At 37.6% G+C, this 22702-nt stretch overlaps 1 protein-coding gene across 6 annotated transcripts in view; it reads right to left on the reverse strand.

The window, feature by feature from the left end:
* The window catches only part of DNAH7 (dynein axonemal heavy chain 7), a 222195-nt gene that overhangs the window by 43034 nt on the left and 156459 nt on the right, over window positions 1-22702 (reverse strand). For all 6 annotated transcript variants that reach the window (XM_045198088.3, XM_045198089.2, XM_053918888.2 and 3 more), the window contains 4 exons: window positions 21465-21619; window positions 12078-12268; window positions 7567-7700; window positions 4149-4484 (listed from right to left, as the gene is read on the reverse strand). In XM_045198088.3, the coding sequence (XP_045054023.2) occupies window positions 4149-4484; window positions 7567-7700; window positions 12078-12268; window positions 21465-21619 (816 nt within the window). The remainder of the gene's footprint in view (window positions 1-4148; window positions 4485-7566; window positions 7701-12077; window positions 12269-21464; window positions 21620-22702) is intronic.

The following is a 22702-nucleotide window of genomic DNA, read 5'->3' on the forward strand; positions in this document are numbered from 1 at the left end:
GACCAAAATTAATATCTCCTTAATTCAGGAAGAGATATTTCAGTTTGGTCTCTGTCACAAAGTTATATCCCAGTTAGATTTTTGTTTCTGTACTTACATATTTTTTACTACAGTTATTTGCTTTGCTCTAATACATTTTAGTACATTGAAATTTTTATGAAAAAACAGGTGATCCAAATTATTTTGGCTATTTCATAGTATATACCATAGTTGTCATAACATAATATGTTTGGTTGCATAGTTAAATAATAATTATTACAAATAACAATGATCAGAAGACAAAAGTAAAATACATTTTTATCTTTGAATAAAAGGAAATAAGAGATAACTGTAGACAATGTTAAGATTCTAAAATAATTTGGTAGACTGCTGTTAATAATCAAATACTTCCTTTGACTTCGGTGTAACTATAGTCCAATAACTCACTAAAGTCCGCAGCTTATCCGGTATTTACCAATGATTGACAGATAAATGATTCTTATGACAACTAGTTCATTCTAAATTTAATTTCTGAATGAGAGCTAGCTCCTTAATTGAAAACCCTTATTTTACTAAAAAAAAAAAAAAAAAAAAAAACAGGGGAGAAGATTAACCAAGACTGGCTGAGACTGCCCCTTGGGGCGCGACTCTGGAACTCTGTCTGGCAGTGCTCACCGAAGCGCAACACACGCGTGGCCTGCGCTCACCGATTCCATTCTCGGGTCCATGCCTACAGAAATGTGTATGTACAAAGCCAAGTGCAGGGATGCTGACGGCAGCAAACATCTGGGGTAGTTCCAAACTGGAAGCTACCCAAACGTCCTCAACAGTCAATGAATAAATAATTTCTGGTATAGTGTTAAGGACAAATAAAACTTTTAAATTAAGAGGTATAATTCTCTCTATTGAAAATAAAAGAGATTTCCTTCCCTTCCATTTTCTTACAGCATTTACTTCTGAAAACTTAAAATTACAAGTATTTTCTTCATTCTTTGAAATGCATGTAAGTTCTTTTGAAAACCTGGGCCTTTTGTCAGCTGTATGACCCAGGAATGTCTTTCTCAAAGATCTGAGAACCATCTCTCTGAAACGTAAACGTCAGGGGAGACAGCGCCCCTATCTCCCAGTTTCTGGAAGGGCAGGAACCTAACTTGGATCAGTGCCTGCCTCCAAGTTGCAAAACTACCTCCTGTCATGAAGATACCAGATGTTCGTTTTTTCTCTGGATAAATGCAGTTTGCTAATGCACACGGTCACCTCATCGACAATAGCATGTAAAGTTAGGATGAGATTTCTATCTTTGCAACTCCTATGGATTATCTGTGATATGCATCACATTCCGGAGAAAATCAAGGTTGGGAAATTTTGTTTTTATACTTCCTCAGCAATATACTCACACAATGGAATACTATTGAACAGTAAGAGTGAATAAACCCTGCACTACACAAAACAATATGAACCTCACAAACACAAAGTTGAATGCAAGATGCCAGACACAAAAGAGCACATACGTGTACTTCCTTTTACATAAGATTCTAAAACAGGCCAAATTAAGCTATGGTGTTAGAACTCAGGACAGTGATTACCTTGGGGGAGGGTTAGTAATTAGAAGGGGACACTAATATGTCTTTATGTTGGTGCTAGTTACCCAGGTGTGCTCACTTATTAAAATTCATTGAGATAAATGGTGATAAAAATAAATTTAAATTTAAAAAATCATTGAGCAAAATACTTCTAATTTCTGCATGTTGCTGTCTATACAAGGTCTGTCTGGAAAAAGTCCAGCCATTGTTGACATAACGAGAACGGTTCACGTGACACCAGTGTAACCTGGCAGGCAAGGAGAGAGGACTGGAATGCTTATGCATGAACAATGACGACTTCACTGTACTCCTCAGTGGGGGCAGTAGACCCCATTGGGTGAGCATGTGTACTGTGTGGCCATTGCATTCAAAATGACTGAGCAAGTAGAGCAACGAGTCTGCATGAAATTTTGCATTAAGTTTGAACATTCCTCTGGACACTATTCAGATGATGCAGAAGGCCGCAGCTATGGACAACTGGTGATTGGCAGCTTCATCATAACAATGTGCCCATTCGTCCAAAACATCCTGTGCAGAGTTTTTTGGTGAAACATCAAATCACCCAGGTGATTCAGACCCGCTACAGCCCAGATTTGGCACCCTGCAACTTCTAGCTTTTCCCAAAACTAAAAACACCTTTGACAGGGAACAGATTTCAGTCTGTTAATGAGATTCAGGAAAATACAACAGGGCAGCTGATGAGCAATTGGGAGACCTGTGTGAGGTTCCAAGGTGCCTACTTTGAAGAACACTGAGGTGTCCTTGTCTTATGTACAATGTTTCTTGTGTCTTGTATCTTTTCCAATAAATGTCTCTATTTTCCACAGTATATGGATAGATACTTTCTCAACAGACCTCTCATATATTAATAACCGTAACAAATGTTATTAAATTTACTCTTTGATTTAGATTATTATTTTAGGATAACTGTCATCATAAATATGCTTTTTGTTGTTTTTAAATTAAAGAATTTTAACTAAAAAGAAAAAGGCATGTTTGTTTTCTACATTTCATCAAAATCTCACATCTGGGTCAAAAGACTTTATTTTTCTATAAATTGTGATGGGCTATACCACAGTTAGGGAGAAACAGATGTCACATTTGCTATTCTAATTTGCTATAAAAACAGATAATAAAAAATAGTCGTTCTAATTTTTAAATCTTGTACACAAAATAAGTCTTTAAGTGACAGAGCAAAGAAATTTTTTTCTCTAAACTCCAGCAAAGAATTTGATTTAAAATTAGTTAAGATGATAACATTCTGGTGGCTATTATTTTAAACAAGGTAGAAATTAAGAATTGCAGTGAAAAGCAGGATGTCATTTACCATGTGGCTCTCTGTGACTGACACTGTGATAGGCCCTGAGAATACTGAAATAAAAAAATCCTTGCCTCAAGGAACTCAGAGATTAGTGTTAAAACCAGACAAACTTGTTCAATTAATGACCGTAATGCAAATGGCTGGGAAATTCTCTAAGAAAGGACACTTAAAATTTTATTTTCTGAATTTCAGTAATCCTTGCTAATATCTAAATTTCAGATACTGGAAGAAATAGAGAAATAAACTAAACATCATTCATTTCTTCCCTGAAGACCCGCCTTCCTCCTCTCTCTCTATTTCCTTCTCATGGACAGACACCTGAAAAATCGCTTGCTAAGTGTCAGTCTTACACCTTTATTAGCCTCACATTCAAGCTTGAAAAAAATAAATGATACTGACAAAAAATGCTCAGTCCAAGAACATTACAAATTTAGCAAAAATCTACCATGATAAACGAAGAAATTTAATTCAGATTTCAGCAGATGAGCATTGGAGATTTCTAAAAAAATAATTCTTAGCTGCAAGTGATAAGTATTAAACTGAGTTTTCTTTGAACATGAATGGTCCAGAAACTGCAGGATCTAGCTTTGTACTGATCAATAAAGTCACAGAGGGCAGAGATTGCAAAAAGCTATTCTCCTCATTCAAGCAGTAATTTCGTGTTAGACTCTACTAAAAACGTGTTTTAGTACCAAACGAAAATTTATCTCACTGAAAACAAAATGAAATTTTATTCTCTCACAGATGTACTATTAAGTAAGGTCTTAATTCCATTACTGATTGTAACAGCCAACAGTCAAATAAGGTACCTTATATAAATAATCCAAATGATCACAGCACGGGATTTTTTAAAAACCCTGTTACTTGACAAAGTTTATAAATGTGTACATCAAGATATAAATTAGTAACTTTTGGAATACAAGCTTACGGAGAATGAGTCATATATCTCAGGGTATTAATATTCTTTCCATTCCTCCAATCATAAATACATTTTAGAAATGACAAAACGAGGTAAATGTTTCCTCTTTTTAGAATTACATTATAATCCTATATCTCTGTAAACAATTTCCTGTCAGACTAAATTTGGTCACATCTGTTCACTTTTTAACCCTCAGATTCACTTCTGGTATGATGACTAATCATTTTAGCTCTGTGGCTGTGATGCTCACAGCATCCTGAAACAACAGTGAAAGCCACCAATTACTATTTAATTCTCATACATTAATTAGTTAGCATTAGTATTAATTAGTACTTCTTTTACGTACCTTTTTGATAAAATTTCTGACTTCTCTGAATTTTCAATAGACAGGATGAAAAGGTTAATGAACCAGGTCAGGGAGTATTGATACATGGGCTCAATGTTGGCTAAATCAGCAATAGAGAAGAACAGGATGGTGGAGTGGACGGCAATAGGGCGGTAGCCCATGCGGGTGGCGTCAATCTCTTTCTCTGTCTCTTCAGCCACTTCCTGCTTTTGAGAAATCTCATTAGCCAAAGCCTTGGAGGAAGATAATATCTTAATAGCAGTTTCATCTTCTAATATATTGCCTTCTGAAGATGAAAGAACTTCTAAAATCTTGTCTTCTATTTCCTTTAACTGCCTGGAATAAAACACAATTTTCTCAGGAGAAAAAGAAATCATTGAAAATCACTTCACGTACACATTCTTTTCTAAGAAACAAAGAGCTTGTAGCCCAAAGAAATGCATCTCTTTGTGACAAACATCTGAAACGGTGATGTTGTATAATTTCTTATCTTGTGAAATGCCAAAAAGACAGGCTTTTCTGCCCCGCGTCTCTTTCTAACGATCACTTATGTGGTGACTAGAGAGAGATGGTAAGCCAATCTTCTCTGCTATCCAGTACCCCAGCCCCAAGAGAACAGAAAGTATCACTCCATTTGTTTTCTCAAATTTTTCAGTATTTATCGAGCTTTACCCTTTCTAAGATACAGATATTATGAGCAGAAAGTGGGATGAAACAATATATTCATTCAGATGGTGCTCCAGTGCAAACAGGTAACCTCAGTTACACAATAAATACTAAAACTTTTGGGACTCCCAGTCAAGATGGCAGTGTAGGCAGACATGGCTTGCCTATTTGCATAACCACATCACAGCCACATCAAAATTACAACGAAAATAAAGAACAACCCTCACTCAGGAATGTCAGAAATTGAGCTGAATGGAAGTCTGACAGCTGCAGAAAAACCCCATCCATCCAGACTGATAGGAGATGCAGGAATGTGGAATGGGCGGATCCAATATCCATGTGCGGTGGATAAAAATTCAGGAGGGATCCCTGGCATGTGTAGTTCAGTGGATTGAGCGTTGGCCTGCAAACCAAAGGGTCAACTGTTTGATTCCTAGTCAGGGCACATGCTTGGGTTGCAGGCCAGGCCCCCAGTTGGGGACACATGAGGAGCAACCACACATTGATGTTTCTCTCCCTCTCTTTCTCCTTCCCTTCCCCTCTCTCTAAAATAAATAAATAAATAAAATTCTTTAAAAAAAAGAAACAGCAACTTAAAAAAAAACTAAAAAAAAAAAATTGGGAGCCAGGAGTACCAGACCCACACCAGGCCCCCCAGACCAGGATTCCAGTGCCAGGAAGATAAGTCCCCACAACTTCTAGTTGCAGAATCCAGGGGGAATTAAGTGCTGGAGCCCCAAACAGTTCCTCTTAAAGCGCCCATACATGCACTCAGCCAAATCAGACTCACTCCTCTAAGCTCCAGCCCAGGATACCAGTTTGAATGGCACCAGTGGTATACAGGGAAAAACTTTAAGTGTCTGGAATCAAGGCGAGCAGAGGCTATTGTCCCTTTGCTAAACCCTCACCACACAGAGCCTGTAAGCTGGTGCCGTATCTGAGACTCCATCAACTTGGCTAACACAGTTTGACCCACCCTGGAGATCCCCAGAGGCTCTCCACAAATTACTGGCCCACCCAAGCTGCTTTTTCAAAGAATGGCTGGTCTTGGCTCCTAAATCCTATTAAACCAGCAATAGCTGGCTTCAGTTAGCCCTAGCAGCAGCCAAATTAGAGTCACAGCTTGGCTCTGCCTGCAAATCCCCAAGCTCAGCACAAGTAGCAGCCATCTCAGATTGCTTTACAGCTCAGGCAGGGTGCCCCAGGCAAAACAAAGTTAGTAGCTGACTGTGGCCTGCACCACCCAGGAACCTCCAGGGCCATTGCACCCAGTGACAGCTACAGACCACGTCAGAACACCGCCACCCTGCCCCTGCACAGCTGATCCTCCACAGAGGGCTGAAGGTGGTGGTCAGTGGTCACACCCAGTCCTTGCAGCTGACTGGCCTGGGTAAATCCCTACCATTGATCTGCCAACAGCAAACAAATCTCAGCTACAAGAGGAGGGTTTACTCAGACCGTACAGAGAGCACACCTTGGGTGATAGAGGAGGCTGTACACTGGACCCTACAGGACATCTACTACATTAGGCCACACTACTGAGCCACGGAGTCAAAGCAGCTCTACCTAGTACATAGAAACAGACACAGGGAGGCTGCCAAAATGAGGAGACAAAGAAACATGGTCCAAATGAAAGAACAGATCAAAACTCTAGAAAAAGAGCTAAACGAAATGGAGATAAGTAATCTATCAGATACAAAATTCAAAAAACTGGTTATAAGGATGCTCCAGGAATTTAGTGAGGATCTCAATAGCATAGAAAAGATCCATTCAGAAATGAAGGATACACTAAATGAAATAAAGAACAATTTACAGGGAAACAATACTAGAGTATATGAAGCCAAGAGTCAAATCAATGATTTGGAACATAAGGAAGAAAAAAACAACCACGCAGAACAAGAAGAAAAAAGAATCCAAAAAAAAAATGAGGATAGTATAAACAGCCTCTGGGACAACTTCAAGAGGCCCAACATTCTCATCATAGGGGTGCCAGAAGGAGAAGAGAAAGAGCAAGACACTGGAAATCTATCTAAAAAAAATAGTGAAAGAAATCTTCCCCAATTTGGTGAAGGAAATAGATGTGCAAGTCCAGGAAGCACAGAGTCCCAAACAAGATGGATACAAAGAGGCCCACTCCAAGATACATCAAAATTAAAATCCCAAAGTTTAGAGACAAAGAGAGACTCTTAAAAGCAGCAACAGAAAAGAATTTAGTTACCAGATGGTCGCCAGATGGGAGAGGAATGGGGGAGAATGGGTGAAGAGGTGAGGGGATTAAGAAGTACAAATAGGTAGTTACAGAATAGCCATGGGATGTAAAGTACAGTACAGGAAATGGAGCAGCCAAAGAACTTACACTCATGACCCATGGACATGAACAATGGTGGGGGGACTGCCTGAGGGAGTGGGGGGTGCTGGGTGGAGGCGGGCAAAGTGGGAACAATCAGGACAACTGTAATAGCATAATCAATAAAATGTAATTTAAAAAATACTAAAACTTTTGTCCTGCTTTGTTGACTAGTTGAAAACACACTGCCTTCTAGTTGTTCCAGTGCCTGAGAACCTATATATAAAAATATAGTCTGTAATGCAATTTTCCAAATTAACATAGAAGCACTGTAATACCTTATATTTTCCTGTTAAATCTTCCTATTCAATGCACCTATTCAATCTAACAAAATAGATCTTTAAAATGTTCTTTAATTTATTCTAAGTGATCTTGGAATAAGCTGTGATTTATAATGTTTGAAACCTTTTGTTTTCAGCTCCTTGTAATATCAAGGCTTGTTTTTCTTCTTCCAGGTCCGGCCTTTCCCGCGCCACCACAATTCCCAAAAGCTGATCCTGCAGTCCCTCAAATGTTATCATGAAGTTTAATAATGTGACCTGCAAATGAGAGAATATACAAAAAACGAGTCATTATTTCTATTGAGGAAGCTCCTGCTTATATGCTTCAAGTTCTGACCTTAAAACAGACTCTCTTTACTATAGTAGTACACGCGAAAAGTGGAATTTGTAGAGACTATAACCAAAGATATAGGGAAGCTTGATTGTTGCATTAAAAACACACTGAAGTTTCATATAGTCATAAACGTAATACTTTAAAGGGTTTTTTGGTGATAAATTTATTTTATTTCACACTGGTCCAATTTCTAACAGCTCATTAACCTCAAAATCAATTAGAATCAGGTTGCAAGCTATCTCTCATACTGGCTGGATTAGCTGATTTATATTTTAAGGATCCTAGAGGCATCAAAAAGTAAAAGAAATCTTATACAGTGAGATAAGAGAAAAACATCACTGTCATTATTTGTCGAGTGTCAAAATTTGAGTAAAGTATGTATAGTTATAATTCAATAATCATGTTATGATATGGAATTTACAATGATAACCAGCCACTATTGTGGACTAAGGAATGTACATCTCAATGGTGTCCGTCAACGTGCAGTCTGCTAACTCCTGCTTCATACCTAATGGCTCTTTACAGGCAGATCTCTCTCTCTGTCGCCCACATCTTAAAATTGTCCCTTTCCCCTAAGTGGGAAAGTAATCATGCTCAGGTCTTTTTAGAAAGCAAACAACAAGCAAATAAATCATTCTTTTGTTGCCACGATCCCTTCCAGCAATGGAGAGATCTCTCTCTGTGTCTTCAGAATTATACTTATTGAAGATACTATGTGTATATGCTTTCTATCTCCGCCTCATTTCATTCTTCAGCTCTCTACAATCTTCTCTCATCCCTGCCTCTACACACTCATCAATACATACAGCAATAAAGTATAGAAACTTTCTGGCTCTGGTCACCAATAAAACCATAAGCCAATAAACACTGAGTTGACCTTGGCTTAATTTGAACAGGCTCTCCCTCCCTGTCTCCCAACATCTATTTTGCAGTCTACATGCCCTTCTGTTTTGAGTTAAGGCCCCTACCTATGTTTTGAGCATCCCCTCCTACTTCCCCCTTTCATGGGCCTTTCATGGGAGTGATTCCGAACTGACTGGGGAATCCCGTACACACGAACTGTGAAAAGTCTGTGTGTGCTTCAGCTCTGGCTGCTGGGTGGGAGACCTTGTGTTGCCCCACCTTCCCCAGGAAGGGCATGTCTCTTCTGAGGAACAGAGTACCTTTGTTTCTATACGAAAATTTCCTACCTGTGACCAGGAATTGTAACAGAGCTTCTTGCAGTACCCCTGGGAAGGTAACTCCCTCCTCCACCCAGACTCAGGTGGTGTCCCCTGGGTTAATCTCAACTCTTCCCCCTCACTTGCCCCATGACAGGCCTCGGATGCCACTAAGTACAGAGATTACATGGGTATAATCATACATTTAAATGGGATAATAAGCAATTCTTGAAATTGAGCAATTCAAAAAACTCATTAAATGCTGTTACGTAATTCTCTGTTGCTCACGACATTCATTCGTGAAAAGAGTATAACTACACTTTGCCGGTCCATTTATCCCTTTCGTGATGCATTTAATAGAAAAGCCAACATTCTAAATATGTCTAAATTTGAATTGTAAAACCTAATGTAGTTGTGTGGTGAAGGCCATAGAAAAATATATTAAAATAATTCACCATAATAGAAAAATTTAAGGAAAAAATCATAATCTATTATGATTTGTTATGTTAATAGATAGTAAAATGCATTAATAAAATTAAATTTCCTTGCACACTGAAAAAAAAAAAAAGAAAAAAGTATAACTAAAGCTTTCGAGAGATCTTCCCCGTTGGCAGGGGAAACCCAGGGCACAGGTTACATTTACTTTAACCCCCAAACCACAGTCACAGTGCCCAGTGAAGCGCATGTTTTACTGCTTTTACCTCATTGTATTCAGACACAAGGAGGTATTCATTCATATTCCACTAAAGTTGGCATTATCGAGATCAAGATTTTGCAAATCTAGCCATTTGCTCACAAATAAACATTTAAAATCATACAAATATGGCTTCATAATATATTATTTTCATTTAGATTCAAAAGGATTATAGCAGCATGATATCATCCCTTGGGTACTTTGGAAAGCAAAAGGTACATAAAAGATCCTAAAAATAAAATCAAGAGGAAGTATTTTAATTTGTAAATGAAAGCAAGTAACTGCTTCACTATGTTTTCTAATCCCTGTTTAATCAATCCCAGCAATTAAAAATAATGAAGCAATCAGACACTCCAGGGGTCTTGAGGATTTCAAATAGCGAATCATAGATCAGTGCCCTCCCCATGGGTTTATGACTTCGATTACAACTCGTTATTAGTGAGCTGAGAGTTGTTTATGTTATTTGTGATATCTTCATAGATTTTACTAGAAAGTAAAAAAAGGTTTTCCATGTCATTTCTTAAACCTATTTTTTTGTACCACAACTTTCAGATTTTATCATTTTCTTTTATGCTTGCTTCATTTTTTTCTTACATTTAAAAGTAATGATGCAAATAGTTGATACTCGGATAATAATATGTGCTGGGCCTTATTGTAAGCATTTTACATAAATCTATTTAGTCTTCCCATCACTCTGTGAGAGAGACATTTATTTTTCCCACTTTATAGACAGAGAGGTTAAAGCACCGGGCCAAAGTCGCACAACTGGTGAGTGACGGAGCTGCGATTTGAAGCAAGTCAGTCTGACTCTAACTACCACTAGGTATCGCTTCTCCCAACGAGTGAATTAATAATACACAATTTTCAGGTGTCTAGGTAACATTTGTTTTAATTAGTTAAAAACAGCGGCCAAGAATTTCCGTATTTTAACATCGTGTTTTTAAAACTACATTCAAGGGTCGCCCCCTCCCCCCAGTCGTTCAGGCTCCCCTGATTGTCCAGTCTAACATGTATCCCCTACTCTGAGCTCCTCTACGTCTTTCTAGTCTTAAGTGTGGTCACTCTATATACGTGTTATTTACAACATAAGCCTCTTGAGAGCAAGAACTATGTTTATTCATCTTGGAGGTAATGAATTATGTCATCTTAGTGCTTCCTCTGCCTCTGCAGAGAGGTGTCTACGTGAATTTAAATATTTCCAATAAAAGACAGCTTTTGAGCTCCCTGGATAAATCTTGTCCCTATATGTAACTTTCAAACTCTGAATCAATATTTCTTAATGTCCTTTCCTGCTAGCTTCTGTAAATGAAACTATCTCTCCCACACTCTCTCTCTCCCTCCCTCATTTGTTCATTCCACAAATATTTACCAAGTGCCAACCAGGGCTAAGAATTGGGAATAAAAAATGGAATAGCCTCCAGGAGCTCAGCGGTAGATCAATGTCTCAAGTCAATTTAGTCACTGACTAAAACTTAAAAGCTAACGTTACTCTTAGCCCTGGCCACATGGCTCAGTTGGTTTGGACATCGGACTGACACACCAAGGTTTCCGGTTTGATCTCAAGTCAGGGCACATAAAAGAAGCAACCAATGAATATGTAAATAAGTGGATATTTCTTTCTCTCCCTTCCTCTCTCTATCTAAAATAATATCAATAAATAAAATTTAAAAGAAGAATTAAGCACCTATTCTGTGCTTATTCTACTTTAAAAAAAAACAAAAAAAAACTAGCTTTACTCTTTTTTTTAAGTCAACTTGTTTTTTTTAAAGATTTTATTTGCTTATTTTTAGAGAGAGGGGAAGGGAGGGAGAAAGAGAGGGAGTGAAAAATCAGTGTTTGGGAGAGAGACATTAATTGGTTGCCTCTTGCAAGCCCCCAACTGGGGACCTGGCCCACAACCCAGGCTTGTGCCCCGGCTGGAAATCAAACTGGTGACCTTTCAGTTTGCAGGCTATCATGCAATCCACTGAGCCACACCAGCCAGGGATAACTGTACTCTTGAAGCAATTTTTTAAAAAACAGTGATCAAAAAAACAGTTCCTTCAAGTAATTACATAAGAATCAAACACTGGCAACCTTATTCCGAGAAAGAAGAATGATGATGTTCTATTCCTGAATTCCAGTTCCAAGAATTAGCCATATTGTCATTTATTGCAAAAAAGAATGTGCATATATGTCACCTATTGTTAACAATGAAAATCTAAGAATTACACCAGTTGTAGAAATTAGATTCTCATGGCCTTTTTTCACTGCATACGGAAGGCTCCTTTATTACTACATGCACATACAAAAGCAACATTTGGAAATTATAATAGCAATTTCAGGAAATGCCAAACAAAGACAAAACTCATTTTTCTTAGGAAGATCTATTGTTCTCGTGGCTCAGGAGGAAAATATAGTCATCAACTGTAAAATTTGATGAAGAAATATTCTTTTTAGATACTGGCCTTCACTGAGGTTTCAGGAAGATAATGAGGATTCCTTAGCTTGGTAGTAATGTAGAAGCGGAAGTCCGGTGCATACTCAATGACAGAGTCCCCAAGTCGGATGCACGTACTCCCCCCCTGCTTAAAGGTCTGTTTTAGTAGGAGTGGTTCCAGGATGGGATCGAGCTCTTCTCCAACATTTTCTAGCAACACTGGAGTAAAATCAGAAAAGATTCCATGTTATCTTATATATTAACTGTAAACCTGCAACCCTTCAGATTCTTTCAGCCTTCCAGGTTGCTGCTGTTCCTAGCTACCTATATTTTTGTCTCTTCAGTGTAAGGAAAGGACCCTAGAAAATGACTGGACCTGTGCGGGCAGGGATTAACTGGCGGGTCTATCTGATCCTGCCGCCTGCTGCCGTACTGCTTAACCACAGCTCCGCCTGGGGGCCCTCACCTGGTCTGGGATTCACTGTGTGTCAAAGTGTGATGGCAGTAAGGTATATCCACCTGAGACGACAGAGAAAAAGCATCCCCACTGCAGTTATTTGAATGGCTACTGTATTTTTATTTATAAAAGCAACTCATGCTTAGTGTAGAATATGTGGCAAATACAGGAAAGAAGGAGGAAATGTTGAGTTCATTAACGAAGGCGGCTGTTAGGCTGACATGGCTGTAACACCATGGCTGCTGAGATAAGCAGACCAAAACTTTAACCTACAAAGGCCTCCTTACAAAAAGTGTTACAAAATCAAAACCTAGGGACAACCAGCCACAAACAGCCAGCTGGGCGGTAAGCTATAGACAGTCAAGTGGTCTCTTTGCTTCCACACTTGCTCTGTATCATGGAGCCTTTCCCCTGCTGCTGTTGGTGGAGCGCTCCCAACCACTTCCGGTCAGGGGCTGCCTGATTCTAGCAGAATTCTGCTCAAATAAACTTAAAAATTTTAACATGCCTCACTTTATCCCTTAAGAAAAGAAATCGGAAGACTCCCTGCAGTCAAAATGTTCTTAACCTTTCTCCTCCACCCTAAAATGTTTTACTTAATTGACTCATACCATATATATGTTGATAAAAAATGACACAAAAGTATATCTGTATAATAATTATTTGTTGAATAAATTATATTTTTCTCTTCAGTGTTTTTATTCATCTTTTTCTGTACACTGTTGATACTAAACAATGTATTTCCTATTGCAGCTTATTTTGTTTGATATTATAGCATATTTCCCCATGTTTTAAAAATTACTAAACATACTTATAATTACTGCATCATAGTCTATCATATTATCTCATCTTCTTAAGCAATTAACTATTATTAGATATTTGGCTCTTTCCTGTTCTTAATATTAAGTAGCACTGTATATAAAAACTTTGCATTTCAGAATATTTTCATATGATAGCAACCTAGAAGGGAAACCTTGACATAAGATCAGTGGTACTGTTACGGTTCTCAACACACTTGCCAAATTAAAGTCTTGCATTGTTAATAATGCTGCAGTGAACATCTTTTTGAGTAAACCCCGTGTTCATCTCGGATTACTTAATCATGGTGGAGTGTGCGAAGTACAATTAACAGTCAATAGGTATGGACATTTTAAGGCTATTCATACCACCAAATGACTTTCCTAAAGGGCTGCAGAGATTGCAGAGTTGTGACGAGCACTTCCGTTTTTGCTTGATTTTAAATACGTTTGTATACACCGCTGTAGTTAGGAAGTTTGGGCATGACACCGGCATTGTTTTGTCTCATTAACCTCACAACTTGAAAAATAATTTGCTACTATTACCCACTTTTAGAGATGAGAAAACTGAGGCATAAGCAATAGAAATAAAATTCCCAGTTAAATTTCAGTAAATGATAAAGCAGAAACTTGAACTAGGCAGTCTGGCTTACATGGATCTCTTCAACACAATATGATACTGTCAGCATGAAATATAATATTCATGATTTTTATAATTTGATAGGTTAAAAAATACTGTTAGAATTTTGTATTTTGGGCTTGATGTTTTAGGTGTTCTTTGGCTAGTACATTTTTCTTCTGGAAGCTATATGTTAATGTATTTGCCCATTTTCCTATTGTGGACAATGTTATTTACAATTAAGTTCAGCTGCAAGTGATAACACCCCAAAATAACAGTGACAGAGACAAGCACAAATTTGTATCTCATGTAAAGGGAACATGAGGCAACCAGTCCAGGACTGAAAGGCCAGTGTGTCTGAACTGCCAGAGATCTGAGTTCCCGCTACCTTGCTGCTTCTCTGTTCTTGGCTTTGATCTCTTTGACCGAAATGGCCTTTCCAACTACATCCACATTCCAGCCATCCGATAAAGAGAGAAACGGAAAAGGAAGAAACATCTCTTAAGTATATTTCCTGGGAATCACAAATGGCACTTACGTCTTGATGGTCAGACCAACACATGAGCCCATACTTGCTCTCAACGGAAGTTAGCAAATTTCATCTTTTACCCTGAATGCAGTGTGCCCAGGTAAACACAGGGGTTGCAAATAGTAAGGAAGTGAAGTGGCTGTCAGAACAAATAGCACTAATTGTCACATCGTGCTAGTTTTTAAAACTTTATTTGCATTTTTAACACTGTTATAGCAAATATCTCCCAAGTTCTCTGCTTTAAAAAAAATGTTAATCTCTTTATATAGTGTTTTGTTATAGCAATTTTCAAACCTGATTCAGAAGTAAAAAAAAAATTGTATACTCTTGTAATTTCAGCCAATCTTGTTTCATCTATTCCTCATCTCATCCTGGATTAGCCACAAACAAATCCCAGACATCTTAAAACTTAATCTGCAAATATTTGAGTAACTATCTTTGAAGAGTAAAGACTCTCTTTTAAAAATGACCACACCTTAGAAATGGTTAATAATTCACAATTTCATCAAATATCAAGTCAGGGAATGTGTTTCCTCACTGTCTTAAAATATGTTGTCTGTAGTTTGATAGCTTAAGTTGAGATATGAATAAATTCCATAAATTGTGATTGCTTGATATTCTCTTAAATTTCATTTATATAATGTTTCTTGGTTTAAATTATAAACTTCCATGGCCAAATCTACTAATCTTTTTCTTTTTCTCTTTTCCAGTTTATTTTCTCAGAAAGTCCTTTCCCATCAAAGACAACTTAATTATTCCCCTGTGTTTTATTTTGGCATTTATGTCTTCCTTTTTTTCTTTCCTTTTTAATTCTTTAGCTCATCTGGAGCATATTTGGGTGTGAGGTAAGACTCTGACTTGATGTATTTTTCCCCCAAAACATTTGCTGAATCATCTATTGTTTTTCCATTGGTTTGTAATGCTTATATTCTAATACATTAAAGGCTTACATATATAGATTTGACTCCAGAACTTACTCCAGTTAATTCCAAATTCACTCTTCCTCTGAATTTTTATCGGTTCTTTTACTGTCTTTCTTCTAGGTTAACATTTAGTATTATTGCTAAAACATTTATTTCTGAACGACTTAACATCTTTTTGTTGTTGTTCTTATTTCTTTAAAGTATATTTTATTGATTATGCTATTACAGTTGTCCCATATTTTTCTTCCCATTATCCCCCCCCACCCTGTACCCCCCTCCCCCCAGTATTCCCACTCCCTTAGTTCATGTCCATGGGTCGTACATATTAGTTCTTTGGTTTCTCCATTTCCTATACTATTCTTAACCTCCCCGTCTATTTTGTACCTACCATTTATGCTTCTTATTCACTGTAACTTTTCCCCCATTCTTCCCTCTCCCCCTCCCTGCTGATAACCTTCCAGGTGATCTCCATTTCTGTGATTCTTTCCTGTTCTAGTTGTTTGCTTAGTTTGTTTTTGCTTTTATTTTTTAGGTTCAGTTTTTGATAATTGTGAGTTTGCTGTCATTTTACTGTTCATACTTTTGATTATCTTCTTTTTCTTAGATAAGTCCCTTTAACATTTCGTATAATAAGGGCTTGGTGATGATGAACTCTTTTAACTTGACCTTATCTGAGAAGCACTTTATCTGGCCCTCCATTCCAAATGATAGCTTTGCTGGATAGAGCAATCTTGGATGTAGGTCCTTGCCTTTCATGACTTGGAATACTTCTTTCCAGCCCCTTCTTGCCTGCAAGGTTTCTTTTGAGAAATCAGCTGATAGTCTTACAAGAACTCCTTTGTAGGTAGCTGTCTCCTCCTCTCTTGCTGCTTTTGAGATACTCTCCTCATCTTTAACCTTGGATAATTTAATTATGATGTGCCTTGGTGTGTTCTTCCTTGAATCCAACTTTTTTGGGACTCTCTGAGCTTCCTGGACTTACATGTCTATTTCCTTTGCCACAATGGGGAAGCTTTCCTTCATTATGTTTTCAAATAAGTTTTTAGCTTCTTACTCTTACTCTTCCTCTGGCAAATCTAGGATTCAAATGTTGGAACGTTTAGGTGTCCCAGAGGTTCCTCAGCCTCTCTTCATTTTTTTGGATTCTTGTCTCTTCATTCTGTTCTGGTTGAATGTTTATTTCTTCTTTCTGTTCAAATCTTTCAAATCAAATCTTTGAGTCCTGCTTTCCTTCCTTTTACTGTTGGTTCCGCATACATTTTGCTTTATTTCACTTTGCATAGTCTTCACTTCTTCCTTTATTTTGCAACTGTACTCAATCATTTCTGTAAGCATCCTGATTGTGTTTTGAATTCTGCATCTGATAGGTTGGCTACCTCCTACCTTGTCACTTAGTTCCTTTTCTGGAGTTTTGATCTATTCTTTCCTTTGGGCCATATTTCTTTGTCCTACCTGGCACACCTGTTACATTGTAAGGGGTGGAGCCTTAGGTATTCACTAGTGCAGGGCAACCCACTTGCTGCATTGTGGTGCTGTATGTGGGAAAGGGGTCAGAGAGGGAACAATGTTGCTTGCTCGGCTCTCGCCCCACTTCAGTCATTTCCCCTTCTACCCACAAGCGAATTGTGCTCTGCTGGTGCTGATTCCTAGGTGGGTGGGCTTGTGTACACTCTAGGACCCGTGGGCCCCTCCAATAGAGTCTCCTGTGAGACTGACAGTTTCTCCGGCTGCCACTGAAGCCCTCTTTTCCTGCGCTGGAACCCTGGGTTGCCTGGTCTGTCTTGCTCCCCAGTTGTTCCTCCCACCTTATCTGCACACAAATGTGGGGCCTCCCCATCCACCAGCACTGCCTTGCGACCTGTCCTCTCTGCCCCAGCTTCCCCTTTCTGACCGAGTTTCCTGTCTCCGCCCCTCCTACCCTTCAGGATGAATGTTTCTTCTTTAACTCCTTGGTTGTCAGATTTCCTTACAGTTCAATTTTCTGGCAGTTCTGGTTGTTTTTGTTTTTAAATTGGTTGTTATTCTTCTTTTGGTTGTGTGAGGAAGCAAAGCATTATGTTATCTACCTATGCCTCCATCTTGGCTGGAAGCCCCAGAATTATCATCTTTACATTTGTTTTTCCTAATGAAAAAGCAGTGCCTTTCTTACCCATCTTTGGTTTTTCTGTGAAGTTTTGTCATTTTCATGCTATGCATTATTAAAGTCGTTCTAAGTTTTTCTTTTGTTTCCTATTCACTGATTGACTAAATCACTCCACACTTGCTTTTTCTCTATTTATATTGATTTTTAAATATTCTTTTTGGAATATATTTACTCCATTAAATTATTTTATTCTAATATCTTGAGTTAATTCTGTCTGGTTTTCTAGATGAAATATATTGTCTACAAATACGATAATATACTTTCCTCTTTCCAAATGTGATAGCACCCTCATTGTTTCTTGTTTTATTGCACTGAAAAAACTTTCTTAATAATGTTAAACAATAGCAGTGATAACAGATACCAATTGTTTATTTTTATTTTTATATATTTTAAAATCTATTAATTTGTTAGTTATGAACTGAAATTTTGTTTATGAATATTATAAATTTAAATTTTGCCTAATATCTTTCATTAACAATAAAATTTGCATAAAATCAAGTATTTAGATTTTCACTAAAATATTATTATACAACTTTATCCCCCACTCCTCCTAAATTATTTTCTAGCTAGAAATGAAATTTAAAGTGTTCATATTGATGTGTCTTTTTCAAAATCTAAATATATATTATAAAACTTAAATATTACAGACTTGATTTTTCCCTAAAAATGAAAATTTATTCCTTCATTGGTAGTATCAAGTCTTAAACCTGTGAGGAAAGATTCTGTAGCATCCTGATTTAAAAAATACATGTATGTTCTCAGCATTGAATATTTACTATATTATAAGCCTCACCACAAAATCAGAAGTATTCTAACCTTAAAAAACAGGAAGAAAAAGGAGAAAATCCATGTGTACATGAATTACCCAAAAGACTATCCTTAATTTAACTATTTTATTTTGACTCTAATGTTGGACTCTTTTAACTTTTAATTAAATCAAAATATGTTTTGTGTTAAAATACAGGCACAAATTCAGGAGACAGGCTTCTTTTCACATTTCTATCATCAAAGTTAACAATATGCTGATTTACATAAAAGCCTCCTTCTTCATTCCCAAGTATTTGCACAGCGTGTGGAAAAGGAAGACTGGTGATCCAAACGCATGGCTGCTACCATCTTTGAATGAGGCAGATCCTCTCACTCCAGGCGGTTATCCTTAGCAACAGAAATATAAAGTGTTCTTTTCGTATTTCCTTTGAACTTAGGACATTACCTGATATCATTTTTTTATTATGAATTATCTGTTTTCCTGTGTGAGACTTCAAATTAATAGGAAAAAACCCTTCTGTATATTATGTTCAATTATGGAGCACATTGTTCAAAGCAGATCCAACGAACAATTACTGAGTACCCTCTGAGTACCCTCAAAGAGTGCGGAGTGACAGAAAAACACTTCTGTACGTAATAATAGGGCCAATAGCAGAAAACTATAAAAGTTTCAGAACTGGCACTTCATTGAAGAGGTCAAGAGAGATGTCACAGGAAAAGAGGTGCTTGAGCTGTTATCTTTTTTTTAAAAGATTTTTATTTATTGATTTTTAGAGAGAGAGGAAGGGAGAAAGAGAGGGAGGGAAATATCAATGTGTGGTTGCCTCTCACACCCCCCTACTGGGGACCCAGCCCACAACCCAGGCCTGCGCCCCGACTAGGAATCGAACAGCAGCCCTTTGACTCACAGGCCAGCACTCAATCCACTGAGCTACACCAGCCAGGGCTTGAGCTGTTATCTTAAAGGACGAAATTTAAAGGAATTCACCAAATGATGGAAGAGACAGAAGAAAGCTGAGATGGGAAGCAACACCCTGTCATGAACTCTCATCCTCGAGTCCGCATCGCATGTGCAATCTGCCTCCCTCCTTAAAACCGATGAACCCCAAGCAAGCAGAGACCAAGTCTGTCTCGTTCATGCTGCAGAGTCCGTAGCACGTGGTAATTGCAAAATAAATGTTTGTCAGGTGAATTAAAGAGGAAACAAGCAAGCAAATGAAATACATTGAACCAGAAGTAGTTTTGCATCCCCAATGTGTTGTATGCAAGGAGGAAGGAAGGAAAATACTAGGAGGTAAGATGAAAGTAAGGAAGACTCAGATCCAACAGATTTTGCTCTTCATGTAAATATTTTTCTCATAGAAAAGCCATTAAAAGACTTACACACATTAATTTCTTTAAAAAAACTTTAAACCTTTCTTATTTTATTTTTCCAGCTTTATTGATTTATGAAAAAAATAGATTTACCAGCAACATTTATATGATTAGTATTCCGTACATTCCATATCCATTAGGGTAGCTAATACAGATACACTTTTATTTTCTAGAACCTTGGCTTTCCATTTTTTTTCTAAGCAGCAGGATATGTTTTATCAAAGAGGATTTTATCTTAAAGCTCATGATAAACAAATAAAAGGGAGTCCTGCTCTGGCTGAAGCAGAGGCGGGTGGGTGACAAAGGTGAAAGGAAACCTCTGCCTTCTGGGCCCAGGGTGCCTGCGAGGGAGGGCAGCTCAAACGCCACTGTCCTCCAACTGACCAGCATGTAAACGTAACTTCTTAAATGGAGGAGTCTTCAACCGCTTACATTTTAAAACTGTAACAGTAATTCATTATTTTATTTAAAGGCTAAATATAAAAAGTTTTCAAATTTGCCATCTGTTTCTCTTTCTATAACAGATTTAAAACTTTTCCCCTCTTTCTGATGAATAACATTGGAAGGCATTGTAAATAATCGTTATCTATTTTAAAAGTATTTCATTCCAAAAAGTAGGTTAACTAACACAAACCGTGAGTGACACGGGAAGCCCTGGACAGAGGCGGAGGGCTTGGGGACTGTTCAGCACTCCCTTTAAGTAAGGATGCAACTTGGTTAAGCTGTGTAACCAACATTCTCTAGCACCTCACTTACCTTGTTAATAAAATGAAGGGGTTAAAATTACTCTTGGATTTCAATTTTTATGGCCACAACTCCAAGTAAGAAATACATTTTAACTCCTAATCTAGCATACACATGTATGCATCTAAAACGTTTAAAATTTCTTGAAATAATGCTTACCTTTACTGCATGCTGTGCAGCCTAATATGTTCATTATATTCTATTGTATGTCATTTAAGAATTCTGGTCAAGACCTACTAAGCTGGTTTTCTCTCTCAGCTGCAACCCATCATTTGAAAAACACTAGGCAGATTGTCTCTGTGGCCCTTTCCCCTCTCAAATGATACAATATTATCATCAACACACATGACTGAGATCATAGAGACCTACAGAATGTCAAGCACATGGTAGAGGGTCATCACATTTTTTTTACCTGTGTCCTATGTTGTAGTTTCATAATGTTTCCATTGATTTGGTCAAGTAAATAGTCAAATTTGATAAGTGACATGAATTTAAAATGTGACTAATAACCCCAATTTACTTCAATCATAAATATTTTGGTTTCTGTTTTGACAAATGTGACATGTGCATAGAACTTAATAGAAAAATCCTTGACATGATTCTCATCTCTCCATTGTTAATGGCAGGTAATAATCAGTCATGTGAAATGTGTACTTATTTCTCTGCCACTTTTACAGCATAAGTCGAGAGAAGAATAAATAGATAATTGGACTAATGTGTTCAAATAGTTCTCGCATAAGAACTGGCCCTTTTAATTGTAGAAGTGGAGTTATAATGAGAACTAAAAAACGTCAAAGAAGGACAAATTAAAACAGCTCAATTAGAGGGTGCATCACAAATGAATCTTGAGACAAAGAAAACGTCCTAGCCTTCTGGAACTATAATCTCTAAAGTTCTCACTTGCTTAGTTATCAATAAATAATGAAAGACATTCACAAAGTTAATGTGAGATGAGTCCAACACAAAGACTGTTTTTACAAAGCAACGACCTGCATCATTTGGGTTAACTGTGCCCTGACCGGGCACTTTGGTATAATGTGTGCTTGTATTCAACTACGTACCAGGAGTACCAAACTGGATGCAATTTTCCAGAGTCCTGACGTAGTCAGGATCACTTAATTTAATCACATGAAGACTATTAGCTTTTTCCATGTTCTTGATCCACTTATTAGCCTGACCTTGGGGGTCTATCATCAGAGGCCACCTTCTTGCATTCCTGAAGGACAGAAGAAAGACGATGCTGGTCAAGCTATGATTTTTCTCTGTATTTAATTACACATATATCACTTGCTTACCGCTTACGCTTAATAGTAATGTTTTTTTTTAACTTATTATGAGAAACTATGTTCTTGAGCAGGGACATTTAAATTGAGCAGGCCACTAGAATGGCAACTATAAAAGTCATCTGGCAAACTTCACACAAGTGTTTTACTTCTTCTGGAAAATTACAGTTCTCTAAATGTTAAATTACCTTTTGAAAATATTCCCTGCTTTTGCTAATTAAGTCACAATGTCAACCACTAACAGTCATGGAAATCAGCAAACTCAAGTTCTTTACTAGGCCTTGCCATTAATTACTCCTGTGACCTTTGCAAATCACTTCAGCCCCATGCTGCTCTCTGCTATCATTTGCACAATGGAGAAAGAATGGAGACATCATATTTCTCTTTGAACTCTAGACCATTAAAGATATAATGGTCTAAAAAAGGTGAAAAGCATAATTGTATATCATCTGACCTTCATAATAGGCATGGACCCTTCAGGCATGTTAACACAATTGTTGACTCACTATTTGTTTCAAATACTCGTATATTTAATGTGATACATGTAATTTATTACCTGTTTGCCTAGTGATTGTGAGCTTCTTCTGGACAGAAATATATCCTCTGAAAGTCAGGGGTTTTGCCTTATGGGAGAGCTCATACTTACTGCTTTATTCTCACTCACATCCTCCTTTTTATGATACAAACAAGCAGAGTGAACCAAGAGATACCCAGTTTATTTTTCAGCGTCTTGCAGGGTCACAAAGGGTTAACCAGTACCTGTCATCACCATATAATACCAACCAAATAGCTTTCTGCCTTGTGTAAAATGTAATTTTTAGCCTTAAGATTACTCTTCTTTGCCCTGGCTGCTGTGGCTCAGTGGATTGAGCACCAGCCTGTTAACCCAAAGGTCACCAGTTCAATTCCCAGTCAGGGCACATGCCTGGGCAAAAAAGGAAAAAGGTAGGGATAGAACAACATAATACATTCAATTCAGTTTCATTATAATATGAATTTAGAATTTTATTGGATAA

The sequence above is a fragment of the Desmodus rotundus genome, chromosome 2, assembly GCF_022682495.2.
Source record: "Desmodus rotundus isolate HL8 chromosome 2, HLdesRot8A.1, whole genome shotgun sequence".
Lineage (NCBI taxonomy): Eukaryota > Metazoa > Chordata > Mammalia > Chiroptera > Phyllostomidae > Desmodus > Desmodus rotundus.